Raw genomic sequence first — 20,429 nt, 5'->3', positions numbered from 1 at the left:
TCATGGTGCCTTTCCAGCTTTTACATTATGAACCTTTAGAACAGTGTTTTCAATCATTTATGTGAGTTTTATTTTGCATTTTATATTGTAAAATAGGTTTTCACTTTTTCAAACATGAAATATTAAATGTTTTTTCAAACGCATATGCTCCTAGAAAATCTGATCTAATTCTTACCCCATCTCCAAGGTAAAAATAACCTCACTATACATACACATGCATATAATGTACATACATACACAAACATATACAAACTCACACATACAAACAGAAAGAGAGTAGGAGGAAGGGAGGCAGAGAAATACTATGAATAATGCTAGGAAAGCAATCATGTCCATTCTACATATCTGAAAACTTCACTTTGTGCCTATAATCATGAGCGCTGTATATTCATAGATGAGTGATATATATCAATATTGTAACTATACAATCCATACATCAGATTTATTTTTTTATGTATTAATAAAATGCATTCCAGGCAAGCCCTGAGATTATACTATCCAGGGAAGTCAGGTCAATTTAGGGAGAAAAGTCACCTCTAAATATGCCTTGAAGCTAGGAATTATGGTCACCAGCTTCCACACCACCATTCTTTAGTTGGAAGCCTACCTACATGCCAGAAAATTGTGATCCTAAGATATGGGCTATAAGAATTGGATTATTCATATTGGCAGTTACCTTCCCATTGCCTTATCATTCTATCTTTAGCCATTTTCTGTCATAAAGCTGGTATCTATCATCCTACACCCATCCTCCCCATCCTACCAGAAGCATCATTCTTAAAGGGCAAATATGTCCAGGCCCCAGGGGACTGGACAATTTGGGACTATGTCTCCATGATTATAGAGGTCTAGAAGTCAGGCCCACTGGTTATTTCCACCTTGAAAAGACATATGAATTCTAGGTCCAAAAAAAAAAAAAAAAAAAAAAACCTCTTCAGGTCTTAAAGGGAAAAAAACAAGCAAAAAATATGATAGTACCAATCCATCATATTTATGTAGCATGTATTTAACTTTTTTTAAGTAGGCTCCATGCCCAACATGGGCTTGAACTCATTGTCCTGAGATTAAGACTCACATGCTCTCCTGACTGAGAGAGCCAGGCATCCTGGCATTTATATTTTAAAAACATGGAATAGGTGCTTAATAAATATTTCATTCCTCCCCTAGCACTAAAAGAACTGTCAAGTAAGCAACGGAAAAAACATTTTGCAGATGTTGCCTATTTATGGGCCTCACACATCTGAATGAAAAAAAGGTCAGAAGTTCTGGAGGTGAAAAGACTCTTGAGTCCACAACCTCTCTCTTAAATTTATGGACAAAGAAACTGAAGTCCATAAATGGGATCTAACTTGCCCACAGTTGCCTCTGTATCTTTCTGCTACATTCTTAATATCTCAATGTAATAACTAAAGGAAATACCATCCCAGATTATTTTGAGGCAAGGAAAATAATTTCTCTTCAAGGTTAACTACTTTATACCAGTTCAGACTCACAAAAGCATGTCTAGTAGGAAAAGGGCTGGACCAGGAAAAGATAAGATCCAGGGTAATTTCAAGGATTAAATTAAACAACAGATGCAAATAACAGATGTAAGCTGTAGAATGCTGTACAGATACGTCATTATATAATACAATATTTAATCTTATTTTCAAATGTTCTTAGACGCACAAGAAAGAAAACTGAAACAAAACTTCAAAGACTTCATTAGCAATGATGCTTTCATGAAATTAACACTCTTGAGTTTTCTACAAATCAGATGCTTTTTTCCCTAATTTATTTTTAATTTTAGCTATTTGGGTAGGCCTGTTGAAATCTCATTATTTTGCTTTTTTATACAGAGGTATAAAGTAATCTGCACAAATCTTAAGTGTACAACTTGATGATTTTTCAATATCTAAAAACCCATGTGTTCACCACAAAGATCATCCCCAAAAGCTCCTATGCTCCTTCCCAATGCACATGCCCTTCCCAGACACAACCATTATTCTGACTTCTATTAGCATAAGTTAATTCTGCCTGTTCTTGAACTTCATGTAAACAAAATCAAACGGTTTCTGGTCTTTTATATCTGGCTTCTTTTGCTCAAAACAATGGTAAAACAATTTTAAGACTTATCATAGTATATTAATTTTGTGTTTGATAGTCTCTTTCCATAAACATGGTCTTTGAAGACAGAGACTGTGCCCGATTCATAGCTGTATTCATACTGTCTAGCACATAAACAGGAACTCAGGTAAGATCTGCTGAGTTCAATACACTGCGGGCAGCATGCGAGATGCAGAGAAGAAATCAGAGAGCAGCCATGAATCCTGGCATCCACCTAGAAAAACAGGTCCCTTTACACTAGCAGAGGGGTCTGCAGTTCTCAACCTTCCATTTCATATTAGTGCTGGTAAGTCTCAGTGCCAGGTAAACCAGGTTAATCTGAAAAAGCAGAGCTGTAATCTGGGAAGCAGGTTTTTGCTATCAAAGTAAATGGTTTTTGTTTTCTCACTGAATGATTATTTTTAGCAACATGGTCAGCTAATGGCACATCTCTCAAACTAAGCATAATTCTGCCAAACCTGAAGTCAGCCTAACATAACACCTCCAGATGGGTCAGGGACAAGGTAGAGAAAGAACAAGGTTTATGAGAGGCAAAACAAAAGCAAAATGATATATACCAGCATACACAATTTTTAAGTCATTTCTCTAGGGAAAGAAAATGCCCCTACTAACCCTTGTCCAATCTTCTCAAACCGTGTATATTTCTTCTTAGGATCGCCCACACTCACTATGCTCCCTTTGAAAGAAACAGAGACCATGAATCATTTTTTTCCCAAATCAAGATACAAAACAGGCCCATATTCCCCCAAACCCTGCACCTGGAAGGATTAAAGAACTACCTCCAATGCCCAAAGCCATACTAACAGGTCCTTAGATTTTACCTGTAAGTTCCAACCAAAAGTTTCATCTCCTTACTGTTTTTATTCACAGTATTCATTCATTTTTAAATTCATTCATTCAATAAACACTTACTCATTTAATATGCTCACTTACTATGTACCAAGCCCTATGTTGAATACTAAGAATAAAGGGATAGATAAGGCACAGTTAAAACAGTCCCTCCTCTCAAGAAGCTCAGTCTCATGTAAGCATAAAGTTCCATGAAAATACAATTGTTGCAATCCAGAAAGAGGCATAAAATACAGACTGGAAAGGCTTCAGAAAGTAAGTGATATCTGGACTGATTTTTATAGGATAAGCAGGAGTTAGCCAGGGAGAGAAAGTTGGAAAGGTTACAGCACATAGTAATTCAAGTGCAAAGATAGAGAAGTATGAGAGAGGTTGGGTTTTCAAACTTGTATTCCAGAGATGGTGAAACTGAGGCCCACAGAAGTGAAGATACTTTCCCCCAAGGTCACACAGCAAACTGGTGTCAGAACTAAGATTAGGAGTTTGGTTTTTGGTCTCCCAGTAAAGTGTGCTCTCCCTAACACCAATTACTAAGATTTGATATTTTCACATATATTATCTCATTTGATTTATAAATAAGAGAGGTATTAACATCCCTATTTAAAAGATGAGCTAAAGGAGGCCCAGAAAACAATAGGAAATTGCCTAAGACCCAAGTCAGTGGCAGGGCTGGGGCTTCAACCCAAGTGCCCTTAACTCTCAGGCCAGTCTGCTTTTCACAATTTGAAGTTCTAAGTATGCCAAATCTGGTTCAGAGAAAAACGCTATATATAGGAGTAAACAGATGGTTAGGTAAGTGGCTTTTCTTACTTTATCATTTCATAAGGGCTCTGGGCAAGGGCAACTTTAAAAGAGTGAAAATTTTTAAAAAATCAAACAAGAATCATCAAGAAGAAATTGAGAGCTATTAAGCTAAAGAACCAGAAACCTAGGCTTTAGAGAACAGTGCTAATTGGTGCAGTTGGCCAAAACAGTCACATCAAATCCCCTTTAGAAGTAAGTAGGTACAAAGGATAAATGAAAGGTCTCATAAATGATTTTTCCAAGCCCAAAGGTCAACCTTGTCCCTCTTTCTAATATAAATTGTCTTGTAGTTTACTGAGACATAGAAACAAGCTACTATAATATACCCCATTTCTGGTTACTAAAGAAAGCAAAATGGAAGTTTCCACCTGAGAGCAAGAGGCAGCATGCTCCAATTACAGGAGCACAAGTTGGGCTCTGACCCAGGCTCTGTTACCTTCTGGCTGTGTGACCTTGGACAGAGTATTTAGCATCCCTGAGCATCAAATACCTTAACTGTAAAAAATGAAGATTATAATGTCTGTCCTCCCAGGGTTAATCTGAGCAATAAAGAGACCGAAAAAGTGAAGAAAATACCTTGCTTGCCATTTGGTACACAGTACAGGCTTGCAAAATGTTAGTTTCCCTTCTGTCTTTTCTCACAACCAAGATGGCAGACCAGTCTTTTCCTAAGCCAATGGTAAGCACCAATAATCACAGCAATCTTTCCTACCAGGTATGGGCAAGGCCTCAGTCTTTCTCAACAGAACATTCCAGACTATTTACTACATAAAAGCTATTTTTTATAAAAAAGATAAAATATATATTTTTATATCAAAATAAAATTTTATTTTATTTTTAGGTTGAGGGGTGCCTAGCCCTCGAAGTGAGCTATCCACTCTCTCCTCGATTCCCATCCTACGTGATATCCAGTTGCGGCTGCTGAGACAGAGGAGGTGGGTGCAGGAGTAAGGTGAGAAGTATACTTTATGCGGCCAAGATATCAAGCATAGCCAGGCAGTCACACAGACCAAGCCTAGGATCGGGATCCTTTTAGCAATATTTTTCCATCTTTGTGCTCATTCAGTCACATACAGAAGGAAAGTTTAGAAAAGTGCTTACGTAATTTCTCCAAGATCTCCTCATCAGACATTTTAGGCTTCTTCTTCTGCTTCTCAGTATTTCGGGTCAGAGCATCTGGTGGAGTGGTATTATTCTCAGTAGGTGAAATGGGAGATGTAGCCGCATCCCGAGTTGGAGTAACAGGAATTGGTTCTATCACAGACCGTGTATATACCTGTGTTGTTGGTACAAGAATTTGCCAAGGCCAGGTTTTGTTAGCATAAGGGACACTTGGGAACCAGTTTTACATGTATGTGTTAGAAGATCCACAGAAGAACAAATCTCAATAAACTCATCCCTTTTCCTAGGACAAAATCTGTTCTTCCTCCACTGTGTCCAGGCCCATCCTCTGTGGGTGGAATGACCTTCCTTGTTCTCACTATACACAACAGAAATTAGGAAATAACAATGTCTTTTTAGAAAGGAATGCTTAGGAAGATCAAATTTATTAATTCATTCGTCACTCAGTATTTACCACCTTTCTAATACCTGCCAAGAACTATGTTAAGCACTACCAATTCATTTATGTTTCCTCTATTTTTGAGAAGTTCATGATTTAGTGGGAACATTTTTTAAATGAACAAGCTTGCAAATTGAAAAAGGCCATATCAATATGAAGTATCTTGACAACTCTCCAATTTTGAAGCTCATTTTTGTTCAGGTGATTTGTGACCTATAGAAAGGGTGATTCCATAGATTACTGTTTGTAAGTTCTCATCCTAAAAGGTTATCTAAGCCCCTTGAATTCACCCACACCATCTCCCATAGCCAGTCAACCAACGTCTGTTTGAAAACCTCCCTCAATGTTCTACTCCAAAGGCAGCCTTTTTTTGTACTATCAAAGAGTTTAAGCCCCAGATCATTCTTTCATTACAAAGCTCTCATCATATAAAAAGTCCAAACAAAGAAACATTAATAGAGTATCATCTGATGACAGGTCAGTGCTCAGTGATGCTAAATCAAGTAAAAGGCATGGGAACCAGATTGTGCAAAGCAAGGGTAGAGGGACTGTGGCTATTCTGAGATGCAAAAACCTCAGAGGAAGTTAAATAAAAATCATTGCCAATATCCAGCATCAAAATGCACTCCTGATGTCCAGCATATTAATAGCACTAATGTATTTATAAATTCCTTTGGGTCTTTCAGTATCATCAATGATGTTCTAAGAGGTAGAATGTTACACATTTAGCAGGGAAGAAAAGATCTGCAGCAGGCTAATTTGTTGCTTCCCAGGAGACTAGAATAATTTATGTTAGTCCTGCACTAAGTAACATTAATTCTGTGTATCTTCCTGTTTTTGGGAGGACAGGCTAAGTAAACTAGGGCTGAGTTAGCATAAACACCAATTATCTAGGACACTTCAGGACTATCTGCAAACCAGTAACAAATAAATATACCATTTCTTGTCTTTAATCATACAGAAAGTACTTTTCAGTCAAGGTGGTTCCGTGATTTCACCAGCTCCAAAATCCAAGAACCCCTACCAGAGTATTAAACCTCTAGGCCTCAGCACCAACCCATCCCACCCCTGCAAGCTCTAATAAATCCTGAAGCTGTTCACATCCCCACAAACTCACAGATTTTGTGTGCTCTGGGCGTGGAGCAATCACTGGAGGTGGGGTAGCATCATCATCATCATCTTCATCTTCTGAAACCGGTGGCACTGCAGGGGTCTCAGACACTGTCTTCACATTCTGGACAGCAGAAAAAAGCCAGTTTTATCAGGTCCAGTTTGACATGAAACTTAAGCTACCAGGATCACCAATCCCCAGAAGAAATCTCATTCTGACACCCCTTCTCAAACCCACAGTAGCCTCCACACTCCCCACCTTTGTGTAGCCAGTCCCAGGAACTCAGTCAGCTTCCCTCTCTTCTTTTAGCCACTACTTTCCTCTCAGTCCCTTGGGAGTTCCTTCTCCTACCCAAAGCCTAGTTGTAGATTGGGAAGCCAGCTTACAGATTCTCTATTTGCCTTCCCTAGTCCAAATTGTAAAGACAAGCTCACAGTTCTTTTTCCATGTATTTCACTCTCCACGCTGAACAGGTAATAAAATACAAAATGTGGGAAAGGGGTCAAAAGCTTGAATTTTTATGAAGTTTATCATTATAATTCCTTATTTCTTTCTGATAGGGTAAATGGGAGTCCAGACAGACTTTTGCCTCTCCTTTTCCTTTCCTTACTAAAACCTACTAGACACATTATGGCATCAGCTACCCTTGCCTCAACCTGAAGATACAGAGGATCAGGAGCTCCTTGCCTCAACAGCACTGTGAGTTTCTCCCCAGACTGGATGCTATCCATTTCACTAATCTTTTGCCCTATCCAAGAATGAACCTTATCAGCACTGCTAATTGAATCTGCTATAATCTCAGCAACTTAATTTTTCCATGCAAACTATAACAAACCTGGGCCAAGAGCAGCAGACTTTAGGGCAGGTCCAGGCAAAAAATATCATACCATTTATGTTTATTCAAGAGACAGAGTAGTTCCAAAACATGAGTTTTCTGATAGAGATTAAATGATGACAGCACAGGACCAGAGAGGCAATAGGGATCTTTTAATATATATCGGCCTAACTCAACTGCTTTAGATATTTTCAGAGCACCCATTCTGTATTCAGTAAAATAGTGTGATGATACTGTTGACACAGAGGTACAAAAATGAAAAAGATGGTCCATGTCCTACAGCAGCTCATAGTCTGGTATGGGAGACAGGGAGAGGGTGAACTCCCCTCCTGCCTGCCATTTGGGGCCTCTGGAAAGAGGAATATCAGGGGTTGGAATGACAGGAGCTAAATGAAGGAACTTACCTAGTGGAATACTAGACAAGAACTCCTGTGTGGGAGACTGGTATTTACCACATTTGACACACTAAGAAAAAACTAGCAATCTCATCGATCCTAATAGGACCACTGGTGCAGGGCATAACTTAAAAACTGACAGCCTAGCTATATGTAAGAGGCTAGTTTTGGTGACCACAGTGAAAGAATTTATCCCCTTGGTCTCGAGTTTCATCATTTGAGGAATGTGGAAGGAAAAGAGTGGTATAATTTGAGGGGTGACCTTAAGTCACTTCCAGTTCTAAAATCCAATAGAGGTCTTTCCCTGTCAAAGTAGGTATTTTGTTATTTTTCTGCTCTATTTTCTTTTCTCCCCACTATTCCACCCAACAAAATTTAACTAGAAACCCAAAATGGGAACAAAGTTACTCAGCAGCCTCTTCATCATCAGGTGGCCCCAATGTATACTATAAATACAGTTTAATAGGTGTGTTTGCTTCCTAAAACTCTGCAGAAAAGGGGATCTCATCACTTTCCCTTGCAACACCTTTTATTTCCACAGGTAATGGCTTTGAGTGGTAATGTTAACAATACTAAAATCAAGAGATATAGGATTTTATCCCAGATTTTCACTTCTTATCCCTGTGTCCTTGGGCAAGGCTGTGCCACCCTAAGTCACAAGTTTCTTGTCTCTAAGATAGGGATAATGACACTTCAAAGGGCCACTGGAGGATGAAATGAAGTGATGTGGGCATAAAAACACTTTGTAAATAAGTGCTAAGGAGCTTGAAAGATGAAAGGAATCAATTAAGTTATCATTATGTCTAATAACCACAAATCTCTTTTTAAAACACCAGTGACTTCAACTCATGTATTCATTCACTGTGTACCAGGCTCTATTCTAGATTCTGAGGCTATGAAAGGACAAAATAGATATAGTCCCTGGTCCTGTGCTTGAATTTTAGAAGAAAATGCAGTTGAAATAAATTACCAAAGTGCCAGGTAGTAATAAGATTTACATATGAGAGTAGTAATTGGTTAGGAGTGGGGAAGTTTTACTTTAAATAGAGTAGTCATGGAAAGGGCTCTCTAATGAGAAGTCAAATAAGCAGTGGCCTGAATGAATTGAGAGAGCAAGCCATGGACTCTCTGGGAGAAGAATATTCACAGCAGGTGGAAGAAGTACAAAGATCCAGAGATGCAAACACGTGTGGTATGTCCCAATACTTCTGCGAGGCCTATTAATGTTGCTAAGAAACACTCCCGATATAAAAACTGCTGAACTCTAGATAAAAGCAGTAGGAACCTCTGATGTTCTGGCTCAGAGCTGCTTCCATCCATCCCAACCCAGCTCTGTTAGAGTGGGGGTTTTTCCAGGATGAGGCAGGCTCTAATGACATCACCCAAGCGGACTCACTTTCACCTGGAGCAATGGACAATGCCCAGGTATAGTGGTGGTGTCAATGGACATGACTTCCCAGGGGGTTTAGCAAAAGAGGCCAACTGTTCAGATCTGCTAGCCTGAGACTGTAGTCCTAGATAGGGCAAACAAATTTCTGGCTGGGGCTGATTAAAGGCACAGCAGACACAAGAGAGGCCTCACACTAGTCTTACAAGCTTAGCTGTGTGCATATAATTAAAGATTCAAAAGAGCTAAGCAGAAAGTAAAAGCTGAAACAGACCTCAAAGAGATCTCAATAATTAAGAGAACGAGAATAAAAATTAGCCAAATTATTGGGGCCCCTGGGTGGCTCAGTGGGGTAAAGCCTCTGCCTTCAGCTCAGGTCATGATCCCAGGGTCCTGGGATCAAGCCCCGCATCAGGCTCTCTGCTCAGCAGGGAGCCTGCTTCTACCTCTCTCTCTCTGCCCACCTTTCTGCCTACTGGTGATCTCTTCCTGTCAAATAATAAATAAAATCTTTTAAAAAAGATTAAAAATTAGCCAAGTTATAGAAAACTTGAACAATACTATCAATCAGTTCAATCTAACTGACATATACAGGACATTCTACCCAAAATCTGCAAAAGACACATTCTTTTTAACCACATATAGATCATTCTTCGGGACAGACCATATGCAAGGCCACAAAACACATCATAATAAATTTAAAAGGATTAAAAACACATAATATGTATTCTTTGACACCATGGAATTAAGTTAGAGATCAACAACAGGAAAGACATTTCTCCAAAGAGATAAACAAATGGTCAATAAACACATGAAAAGATGCTCAACATCATTACCCACTGAGAAATGTAAATCAAAACCACAGTGAGATACCATTTCATGCCCATTAAAATGGCTATAATAAAAAACCAGAATAACAGATGTGGGGGAAGAAACAGAGAAATTGGAACCCTCCAAACTGCTTGTAGAAGTGTAAAATGGTGCAGCCACTGTGGAAAACAGCCCGGCAGTTCCTCAAAAGGTTAAATGCAGAGTTATCATATGACCTAGCAATCCCACTCCTGGGTATATACCCAAGAGAAGTGAAAATATACAGCCACACGAAATTCATATATGAATGAGCATTATTGATAGTCAAAAAGTAGAAACAACCCAATGCCCATTAACTTTTGAACGGATTAAAAACGTAGTATATCAGGGGTGCCTGGGTGGCTCAGATGGTTAAGCATCTGACTTCGGCCAGGTCATGACCCCTAGCAGGGAGTCTGCTTCTCCCTCTCCCTCTAACTACACCCACCCCACTCATGTTCTTGCTTTCTCTCTCTCTCTCAAATGAATAAATTAAAACTCTTTTCTAAAAATGTAGCATCTCAATACAACGGAATATTATTAGGACAAAAAAGGAATGAAGTACTGATACATGTTACAACATAGATGAACCTTGCAAACCTTATGCTAAGCAAAAAACTAGACACATTGTTGCATGAACAAAAAATCAGGACAGAAGGGGCATATGCTACCAAGTGTTTATAGCAGCAATGTCCACAATAGCCAAACTATGGAAAGAACCTAGATATCCGTCAACAGATGAATGGATAAAGAAGATGTGGTGTATATATACAATGGAATACTATGCAGCCATCAAAAGAAATGAAATCTTTCCATTTGCAACGAGGTGGATGGAACTAGAGAGTATCATGCTGAGCGAAATCACTCAATCAGAGAAAGACAACTGTCATATTGAGAGGCAAGGCAGGGAGGTTGTGGGGGGTAGGGAAGGGAAAAATGAAACAAGATGGGATCGGGAGGGAGACAAACCATAAGAGACTCTTAATCTCACAAAACAAACTGAGGGTTTCTGGCGGGTGGAGGGTCGGTATAGGGTGGCTAGGTTATGGACATTGGGGAGGGTATGTGCTATGGTGAGTGCTGTGAAATGTCTAAGCCTCATGATTCACAGACCTGTACCCCGGGACAAATAATACATTAAATGTTAACTTAAAAAATCAGGACAAAAATCAAGGCAAGAGAAATAGAGAAAATATAATAAAAATGGGGAAATCTGTCCAGGAGCTCCAAAATCTAAACAGCAGAGTTCCATAAAGAAGAAACAAAGAAACCAGAAGAGATCATCAAAGAATTAAGTCAAACAAATTTCCTAGAGCTGAAGGCTTGAATTTCCAAGGTTTAAAGAGTCCACAAAGCCCCTTGCAAAATAAATAGATGAATATAAGATATAAATATGAAATTTCAAACCAATGTTGACAAAGAAGATGCCACAAGCTTTTCAAGGGAAAAAAAAAAAATAGGCGAGACACAAAGAAGCAGGAATAAAATGACTTCAGACTTCAATAGCCAATGCTGAATGCTACATGACAAAGTACAGTATTTTCCAAATACTGATGGAAAATTATTCTCAATCTAGAACTCCAGACTAAGCCAAAGTATCAATCAAATCTGGGGGCAGAATAGACATGCTCCATTTCAAGACTTGGAAGGCACTAAAATATTGACTTCCCATTTACTTTCTCAAAGCGACTGGAAGATAAGCTCTACCAAACTGCAAAAGTAAACCAAAAATGAGGAAGGAACAACACAAAGAAAACAACAAAGGAATTGCCAGGACAGTGGTTACAAGAGATCCCAGAAAAACAACTACTAACTACAAAGATTCTAATCCTATTTGACGTTTTCATCTAATACTGGGGTAAAAGTAATTTTTTTTTGGTAAAAATAATTTTTAAGGGAATATTCTTAATCATCATCATCTCAGCTAACAGATAATTACTGCTATTATCTGTTAGCCTGTCAGATTATCTATGGGTGGTTAAACTGTATCTTCATGTCTTTATTTTGACCTCATGCACTCTTTAATTTTTTTTTTAAGATTTTATTTATTTATTTGTTTGTTTGTTTATTTATTTATATATTATCTCTGCTGAGCAGACAGCCCAGTGTGGGGCTCGATCCCAGGACCCTGAGACCATGACCTGAACCAAAGGCAAAGGCTTAGCCCACTGAGCCACCCAAGGCACCCCTGACCTCATGCATTCTTAAAAGCTAGTTTGATTAGGTACAGAATTCTTGGTTGTAAGTAATTCTTCTCATATCTCTGAAGATACTGTTTCTCAGCCCCCTATTGCTAATGAGGAGCATCAGGTGTATATTCTCTTTGAAATGTCTGAAGCTCTTTCTCTTTATCCTTGGGTCTCTGCAGTTACCTGATCTGGTAACTGGTTTGCCCTTTCATCTGAAGGGTCGTGCTTTTCTTTAACTGAGGGATTTTCTTCTATTTTTCCTTTGATTATTTTTTCCATGTTAGTGCCCCAGTTCTCTAATTCTTCTTGAATCTCCCCGTAAGTAAATCCCTGTGTCCCTGATTCCTCCAATTTTCCACTGTTTTTATATTTTGTGTCATATTATTCATTCTTATGTGCATTTTTTAATCCTTCTGAATTTATTTCCTTAATCACATTTTTCATTTCTAAGAACTCTTTTTCATCCTCTGGTCTAATAGCAGTATGTTTTTGTGGCTGCAACATCTATAAAGCCTCTGTATAATATGTTATATAATATATGTAATTATATATATATATAACATGTTCATATTATATATATATTTTTAAATTCTTTGAATTATCTATTTCCTCTGGGTCCAATTTTACTTTCTTTATCTGATCCTTCTCTTTAATGCTTTCCTTCCTTCCAGTATCTAGAGATCCTGGGCTATCCATTCATACTTCTAAGTGAAGAACTAGGTTGATCAGTGCATGTAAGCAGCACGGATTTCTTCTGCAGTTGTATCTGTTTCTCCACTGTCTCCTGAATGGGAAGTCTGATGTAATCTACATGTGAGTTAGAGAGTCTGCATGTGGTTGCTGGCAGGCATCACTTTAGAGTATGTTGGCATAGAAGAACATGTAGGGTTGAGATTCTTCTCCTTCCAATTATCCAAAGTATGAAAAATTTACTCTTGGGATAGAGAATTTAATGTATTTTCTTCCACTGCAGACCTACTCTTCCTTTTCCCCTTCTTCATACCTGTTGCAGAGATCTGTATTTAACTCGGGTTCTGCTCTGCTTCTCTCTCAAGCACCTATACCTACAGCACAAGTTCTCTTCAAGTAGGCAGTTTCTTTTCTTTAGAAAATTATCTGGCTTAAGGCGCCTTGGTGGCTCAGTTGTTAAACGACTGCCTTCAGCTCAGGTCATGACCCCAGAGTCCTGGGATCCAGCATCAGGCTCCCTGCTTGGCGGGAAGCCTGATTCTCCCTCTCTCACTCCCCTTGCTTGTGTTCTCTTTCTCACTGTGTCTCTCTCTGTCAAATAAATAAATAAAATCTTAAAAAAAAAAAAAAAAAAGAAAAGAAAAGAAATTACCTGGCTTAAGCTTAGAGTCAAAATTCTGCTACCTTTTGCTCTCTGTAAGATGAAGACTGCCCTTGCTGTTTCAAATGCAGAATTTTAAATAATTTACCCTTGAAGATGATGCAAGACTCCTTCCTGCTTCTTCTTGTAGTATATACACTATCAGCTACTCTTGTCTTCACAGGAGTTTTCTCTTTCACATACTTTAAGCTATGGCTTCTTCTATTTTCATCAATCTGATCTTTGCTTTCTATCCTGTGAATTTCTGACAATGGCTTATTTATGTTCTATTTTTGTTTTAGAGCACTGCTTTGTATTTTTTTAATAGATCTTTTCTGAAATTAAGAAATTTGGCATAGCAAGAGAGACTGATATATGAATTCATTCTAATACCCTGACCCAATTTCCAGAAGAATCTTCAAAAATGTGAGTTTAGACTAAAATGTGTGAATCTGTTTCTCCACTGTCCCCTCTCCTTCTCCTAAGCTGTACCTTAGGAGAAGCTCTTCTCCTATATAGAAGATCTCCTTAGCTCCAGCACACAGTTCTAGGTCTTTGGATTGAAAGGATAGATGCTTAACTTGGCTTTTGTTCATGCTACCTCAGACCAGAAAGAATTTCCCTTTTATCTGCCTGGTATCATTACCTGTGCTTACCTGAATTATGAATTGAACATGAATCCCTGTTTACATGTTCTGATTCCTCACTAAATTGTGAAATCAAGTGCAAAGACCTTACCAGTCCTTGACTCCCAACACCAAAAGAACCTATCACATAACAGCTGTTTGTTTTATAAATGAAAATTCAGGAATTAAAATGCTATAGAATCTGAGAGCCAGACCTCATACCAATAAGCCACAAGTAACAGAATTTTCGTGCCAGAAAGAATCTTAAAGATCGTGGTTTTTAAATGAACAAATCATTAGGACCAACAACTCTGAAAACTTCCCTGCACTACCAGGCAGAATAAATCAGTTTATCAAATATGACCCCCATCACACATTACTCATACCTATCTTGCAGCCCACATCCCTCTCATGTGCTATTAAGTTTTCCCTCAAGGACTAAGATAGTGCATACTCATTTTTGTGTCACCAACACCTGGACACAAAGAAGGTGCTAAGTAAATATTTATAGCATGAATGAATAAATGAATGCTCAGGAAAACAGAATTTTGTACTGGTTTCTCCTACTAATTTATTCAAGGGTAGAGAGCAAGTCACTTAATCTCTGAATCTCAATTTCTTAACCTGTGTTATAGGAATAACAATCCCATCCAATTATTTCACAAATCAAGTGGGATGATCTGTATGAAACCAATATGGAAAATAATGATACGCTATCACAATGCAAACCATAATCCCTCAGGTAAAACTAGTAAGGAAATATAGAATACTGAACCACAGGGAAAAATGTTAAGAATTGGGGGATAAAATGTCCTTGACAACCTCAGTGGTTTTAATTGTAGATACTAAGCCAGGTTTTTACCAAGCAGGTGTTATTCTCTCTGCCATATGGCATGAGCCCCAGGGCTCCTCCTCCTCATGAAAGGACAACATAGCTATGGCTTTACTGTAGTCTCCTTTATAAGACCTCTCTGACATCTTTCTCAGTCTTCTGCCACAGTGAAAAGTATCCTGGACTGGGACTCACCTTAGTTTTAATCTGGTTCTGCACCACCACTAATTATGAGTCTTCAAGCAAGTCTGTTTTCTACCTGTAAAATGGGGATGGGTAATGCCTTCTTCACAAGTTAAGTGTGAGGACTAACCATACCAACCACAAACAGTTATTAGCATGGTGCCTGGCACACATTGGCCCCTCAATAAATGATAGTTGTCACTCTTGTAAAAGCATAAACACATCTGAACCACAAAGCATAGCTCAGCTTTGTTTAGACCTCTTCTTCAATAATTTACTGTTCAGGGGCATCTGGGTGGCTCAGTGGGTTGAGCTGCTGCCTTCGGCTCAGGTCACGATCTCAGGGTCTTGGGATCGAGCCCTGCATCGGGCTCTCTGCTCAGTGGGAAGCCTGCTTCCCCCTCTCTCTGCCTACTTGTGATCTCTCTGTCAAATTTTGTTTATACAAAATCTTAAAAAAAAAAAAAAATTTACTGTTCAATAATAGGGAGAAACTCCCAAATATCTTAACACTTAAAAATTCTTTCCCTTTCTTTAATTACATCTCTTCCATTTGATGAAAGAATGAACCAGGGGAAAGCAATGCAGACTGGCATCAGATACCTATTGCCATTAAGCCTTCCCAATTTCAGTGTTATCTTCTATAAAACAAGGATAATACCCAACTAATTAAACTCCAGGGAGGATTAAAAGACATAGTGAGTAAGAAAGGAACCAGTATGTTACAAAGGTCCTGGACATGTGAACATTTTTATGATTGATAGGAATGTAAATGACTCAAAGTAAACCAGTCCCTAATGCTAGAAGCATGGATTAAAGTATTTTGATGGTGACTCAGTATTGTGTTAGAACTTACCATTCCCCTGTTTAAAATTCTTTAATAGCTTCTCATTACCTTTAAGATAAAGATAAAACTTCTACATGATCTGACCTGCCACCATTCCTCCTCATCACCAGCCTCTCGTCCATTCACACTTCACATTCCAATCATAACAGGTCACTTGCAGTTCCCTATAAAAGCATACCTTGTGAACCTCCTTGTCTTTGCACATGCTATTTATTTTCCCTTTGTCTGGAATATCCTCCTGTCTCCTTAATTCTTGCCCTAGATAATGAACTACTCAACTCAGACTCTACCATCAAGAAGTTTTCTCTTATACATTCAACCTTTTATTCAGTAAGTGGTTACTTGCCAGATGCCCGGGATACAGCAATAAAAAGCCAGACAGCTCCTGGCTTCATGAAGTTTTAGCATGCTGTACTGTAACTGCTTGTGTCTTCATGCTGCTTATAAGACTGGAAGATTCTTAGGTGTTAGGACAATGTCTGATTCATTTCCATATTGTCATTTCTCCATACAGGACCTGGCATAGAGTGGGGGTTCTATAAATATTTAATAAATCAATATGACAAAACCACCTTTGTACAAGAGAAAGCATCAGGTGTGAGGAATTATAGTATTCTCTTATACATATCAGAGCTTACTATTTATAAGATCCTTTCAAACAACAGCCCACTTTATCTGCTCTGAAAAATGGAATTTGTAAGTTGAGAGAGGCAGAAACCTTTGTGGTCATCTAGGCTTTTTTTTTTTCTTTTTTTTTTTTTTTAATTCTAGTTTAGGTAACATGCAGTGTTCTATTAGCTCTAGGTGTACAATATAGTGATGAAGCAACTCCATGCATCACACAGTGCTATCATTACAAGTGCCCTTCTTAATCCCCATCACCTACTTCATCCATCCCTGAGCCACCTCCCCTCTGGTAAACATCTATTTGTTCTCTATAGTTAAAAGTCTTAGTTTCTCTCTTTTTTTACCTTTGTTCATTTGCTTTTTTTCTTAAATTCCACATGCAAGTGAAATCATATGGTATTCGTCTTTGTAGGACTTATTTCACTTAGTATGATACTCTCTAGCACCACCCATGTTGTGGCAAGTGGCAAGATTTTATTCTTTTTTTGGCTGCATAATATTCCATTATATATAAAAATATATAAACATATATATACAGATAGATACACAGATACACACACACCCACACACAAACACAGACCATTTCTCCTTTAGCCATTCACCTATTAATGGACACTTGGGCAGCTTCCAATAATTTAGCTATTGTAAATAATGCTGCTATAAACACAAGGGTGCATATATCCTGAATTCCTATTCTGGTATTCTTTTAAATACCCAATAGTAGAATTACAGGATCACAGGGTAGTTCTATTTTTAAAGTTTTGAGGATGAGGTCACCTAGCTTTACTTTCTAGCCAATTCATCAGTGATTCCTATAATATACCTTCAAGGGACAGGGCTTCACTATACAGTGTCAGAGAACAGAATGGATGAGCTTAAATGAATCGAATCTGCTCCCTCCAAAAACTAGTCCTAATCCAGTTTTGTAGACCCTACCAACAAAAAAGAGGGAATTCTCTTCTAAATTCAGGTATTTGAAGACATGTCCAGGTAAAGGAAAGTGTATCATCTTCATTTTATTGATGAAAAAACTGAAGTTCAGAAAGGCAAATTGGCTTTCCCAAGGTTTCAAAGCTACAAATGAAAAACTGAGTCTAGATGTCAGTTCTGGTTCCAAGGTTAGGATTTCTGGAACACTAAAAAATCAAATCTAGAAGAGATACCTACTGTTTATTCAGTCCAATTCCTTTACTGTATAGATAAGAACTATGAGGGCTGGCAAGTGGGGGACAGGGAGTGACCAAGATGAGTGTCTCCCAGTCCAGGCTATGCATCTACCACACTGTCTTGATCCCTAACCACCAGGCCTGCCCATATCAGAATAAAGAAAATAAAAACTTACCAATGTGTTAGAAGAATTATAATCCTCAGCTGATTTATCTGCAAAAGCAAAAACAAGGGACCCAGTCAGTAAATAATCACAATTAATCCATTCTTGAGAGCTAAGGAAGCCTATCCAATCAAGCACTTGCCAGACTCAGAGAATAAAAATAATAATATTACGGTACTATGGGCCTGACACCATACTAAAGCACATTATACACATTACTTCCTTTAATCCTCACTACAGCTCTGAGTACAATTATTATGTCTACTTTTATAGATTTGGAAACTGAGATTCAGAGAAGTTAAGTAATTTGCCCAGGGTACACAGGTTAAACAGGAGTCAAGATTTGTATCCTGGTCTAATTCTAAATACTATGATAGAACTGTATCCACATCACCAACTCTAACATCATCAGGTCTCAAAGGTCAAGGAAATTTCCTGCACTCTAGAAAGAGAAAGAATTCATGTCCTGAGCTATCCATGACAAATCATGACCAGCTTGTGGCTTCAGCTTTTAAAAAGGATCTTTCTACATCCATGTCTACTTCCTACAGGGAAAGAAAAATTAAGGTTTAGAAAAAGAGAAGCATTAATCATGTCAAGTCTAACTTAAGGCAGGGTCTTACTTCTAAGAATAGATTCAAGCTTCCTCGATGAGGCAATTATCACATTTCATTGATCTTGAAATGTAAATTTTTTACCTAACATTTCTGGAAGAGAGATGTGCCCTACAATCAAAGGCATTTCACGGTTTAATTGGCAACTTTTTCTTCTTAGTGGTATATAAAATAATGGTGCAACTTATAATTAATGGTATTTTATATTTAATAAAACATGAAACAGACTCAATGGAGATCTTAGCAAGAAATTAAGTTTAAAAGCCAAATATCATGTTCGGTTTTATACTTAAATTCCTACAGACCTAAGAAGAAACTGACTTAGCCAGTTCAACACCAATGGAATTAAGGAGGAGAAATATTCTACCAAATCCAACATATTCCTCACCAAGAACCAAGTCCAGAGAATGTCCAAGATCCCAATTCCATCATATAAGAAAGTGTCAGGTACAGCTTCTTTGATCCTACGACAAATCATGAACCCACAAGCTGTGACAATATATTCTTCAAAAAACCCTGGGAATAGCCAGGTGTACCCTGGAGAAACTAATTCAGGATATACTTTAAACATAATTCCCTAACATATCAGTTAATTCATCCTGAGTAAGTAACTCAGTTTCTCTAAGCCTAATTAATTTCTCCAAGTCTGTGAAATGGGGATAATAGTCCTTGCCAAACCAACCCCTCAAGGCCGTCATGAGGATCAATGAAATTAATTTATGTGCAAGCATACAAACTGAGGTAGTCTCAGAATCAACAGTATGAGAAGAAGGGAAATAGGAAAAGGAAAGAGATGGCATTAAAAAAAACTGTGCCAGTGGTGCTTGGTGGCTCAGTTGGTTAAGCATCTGCCTTCAGTTCAGATACCAGGGTCTTGGGCAAGAGCCCCACATCAGATGACTCGCTGCTGGGGATGGGGGTAATCTGCTTCTTGCTACCCCTCTGCCTCTCTCTCCCTCTGCCTGCAGCTCCTCCTGCTTGTGACACACTTTCTCTCTGTCCAATAACATCTTTTTAAAAAATAAATTAAATAAAAGTAAAATATTGCTAAATATACAATTTTGCTTAGAATTGGCCCTGGACTTCAACGTCTAAAAAACTAAAAATTCTGTACTTGCGTTTACACACACACACACACACACACACACACACACGTGTGAACAAATTTATACACATGGAAGGAGTTGTATGAACACATATCTGCACATTCTAGACATATACAGTGTTATTCATATGTGCCTGCACAGGTGATCATATATACACATTTACCTTAATGTGTGTATCTATACACAGGTTAATTCACAAATACTTAAATGGACTTTAATTCCAAAGATACGAAAACCCACAGAGCTATGCTTCCATACACATATCTGGTCCTTGTACACATCTACACACATGTACACATAAACAGAGATTCTTCCAAAGACTTCGCTGCTGAGGCCTTCGAAGCCAGCTTCTCATCTGACGTTCATGACAAATGCCTTAAAACACAAGCTCTAACATCCTGACTAGAAAACTCTCCCACCCAGCACCGCTCAACCCCAATTCCTCCTTGGAATGACTCAGTCCCTCAATGGGAAAAGAGAGAGAGCCAGCGGGGCCAGACGTGAGGAAGGAAATACTGCTGGGAACATGCATGACCCTCTCCTGGGTACCATCCACGGCAGCATGAGTTAAGCTGCAGTTTGTCCTCCTCACCATCTGTGCCCTTTGATACAGGCCAGATACTTGCTGGGGAAAGCATCCTTCAAAATTAGCTCGTTCATCCTGGTTCTCAACTTCTCCAACAATACTGCTCATTGAAAGAGACAGCATGAACACTGAAAATAACACCAGACTTGGAGTTAAGAGGTCAGTTCTGCCACCAATTTAGCCACATTAGAAAGGACTTTTTTGGCTTTAATGTCTGCAAAACAAGGGGGAACTGGGAGCAGTATATACTGATGATATATCT

At 38.5% G+C, this 20,429-nt stretch overlaps 1 protein-coding gene across 4 annotated transcripts in view; it reads right to left on the bottom strand.

The window, feature by feature from the left end:
• The window catches only part of PAK1 (p21 (RAC1) activated kinase 1), a 148,216-nt gene that overhangs the window by 24,793 nt on the left and 102,994 nt on the right, over window positions 1–20,429 (bottom strand). For all 4 annotated transcript variants that reach the window (XM_032356795.1, XM_032356797.1, XM_032356794.1 and 1 more), the window contains exons 5-8: window positions 17,874–17,911; window positions 6,438–6,554; window positions 4,861–5,035; window positions 2,719–2,782 (exon numbers count right to left, since the gene is read on the bottom strand). In XM_032356795.1, coding sequence (XP_032212686.1) covers window positions 2,719–2,782; window positions 4,861–5,035; window positions 6,438–6,554; window positions 17,874–17,911 — 394 coding nt within the window. The remainder of the gene's footprint in view (window positions 1–2,718; window positions 2,783–4,860; window positions 5,036–6,437; window positions 6,555–17,873; window positions 17,912–20,429) is intronic.

Source organism: Mustela erminea, chromosome 9, assembly GCF_009829155.1.
Source record: "Mustela erminea isolate mMusErm1 chromosome 9, mMusErm1.Pri, whole genome shotgun sequence".
Lineage (NCBI taxonomy): Eukaryota > Metazoa > Chordata > Mammalia > Carnivora > Mustelidae > Mustela > Mustela erminea.
Note: the sequence above shows the minus strand (reverse complement) of the source record. Positions and strands in the feature narration are given on the sequence as shown.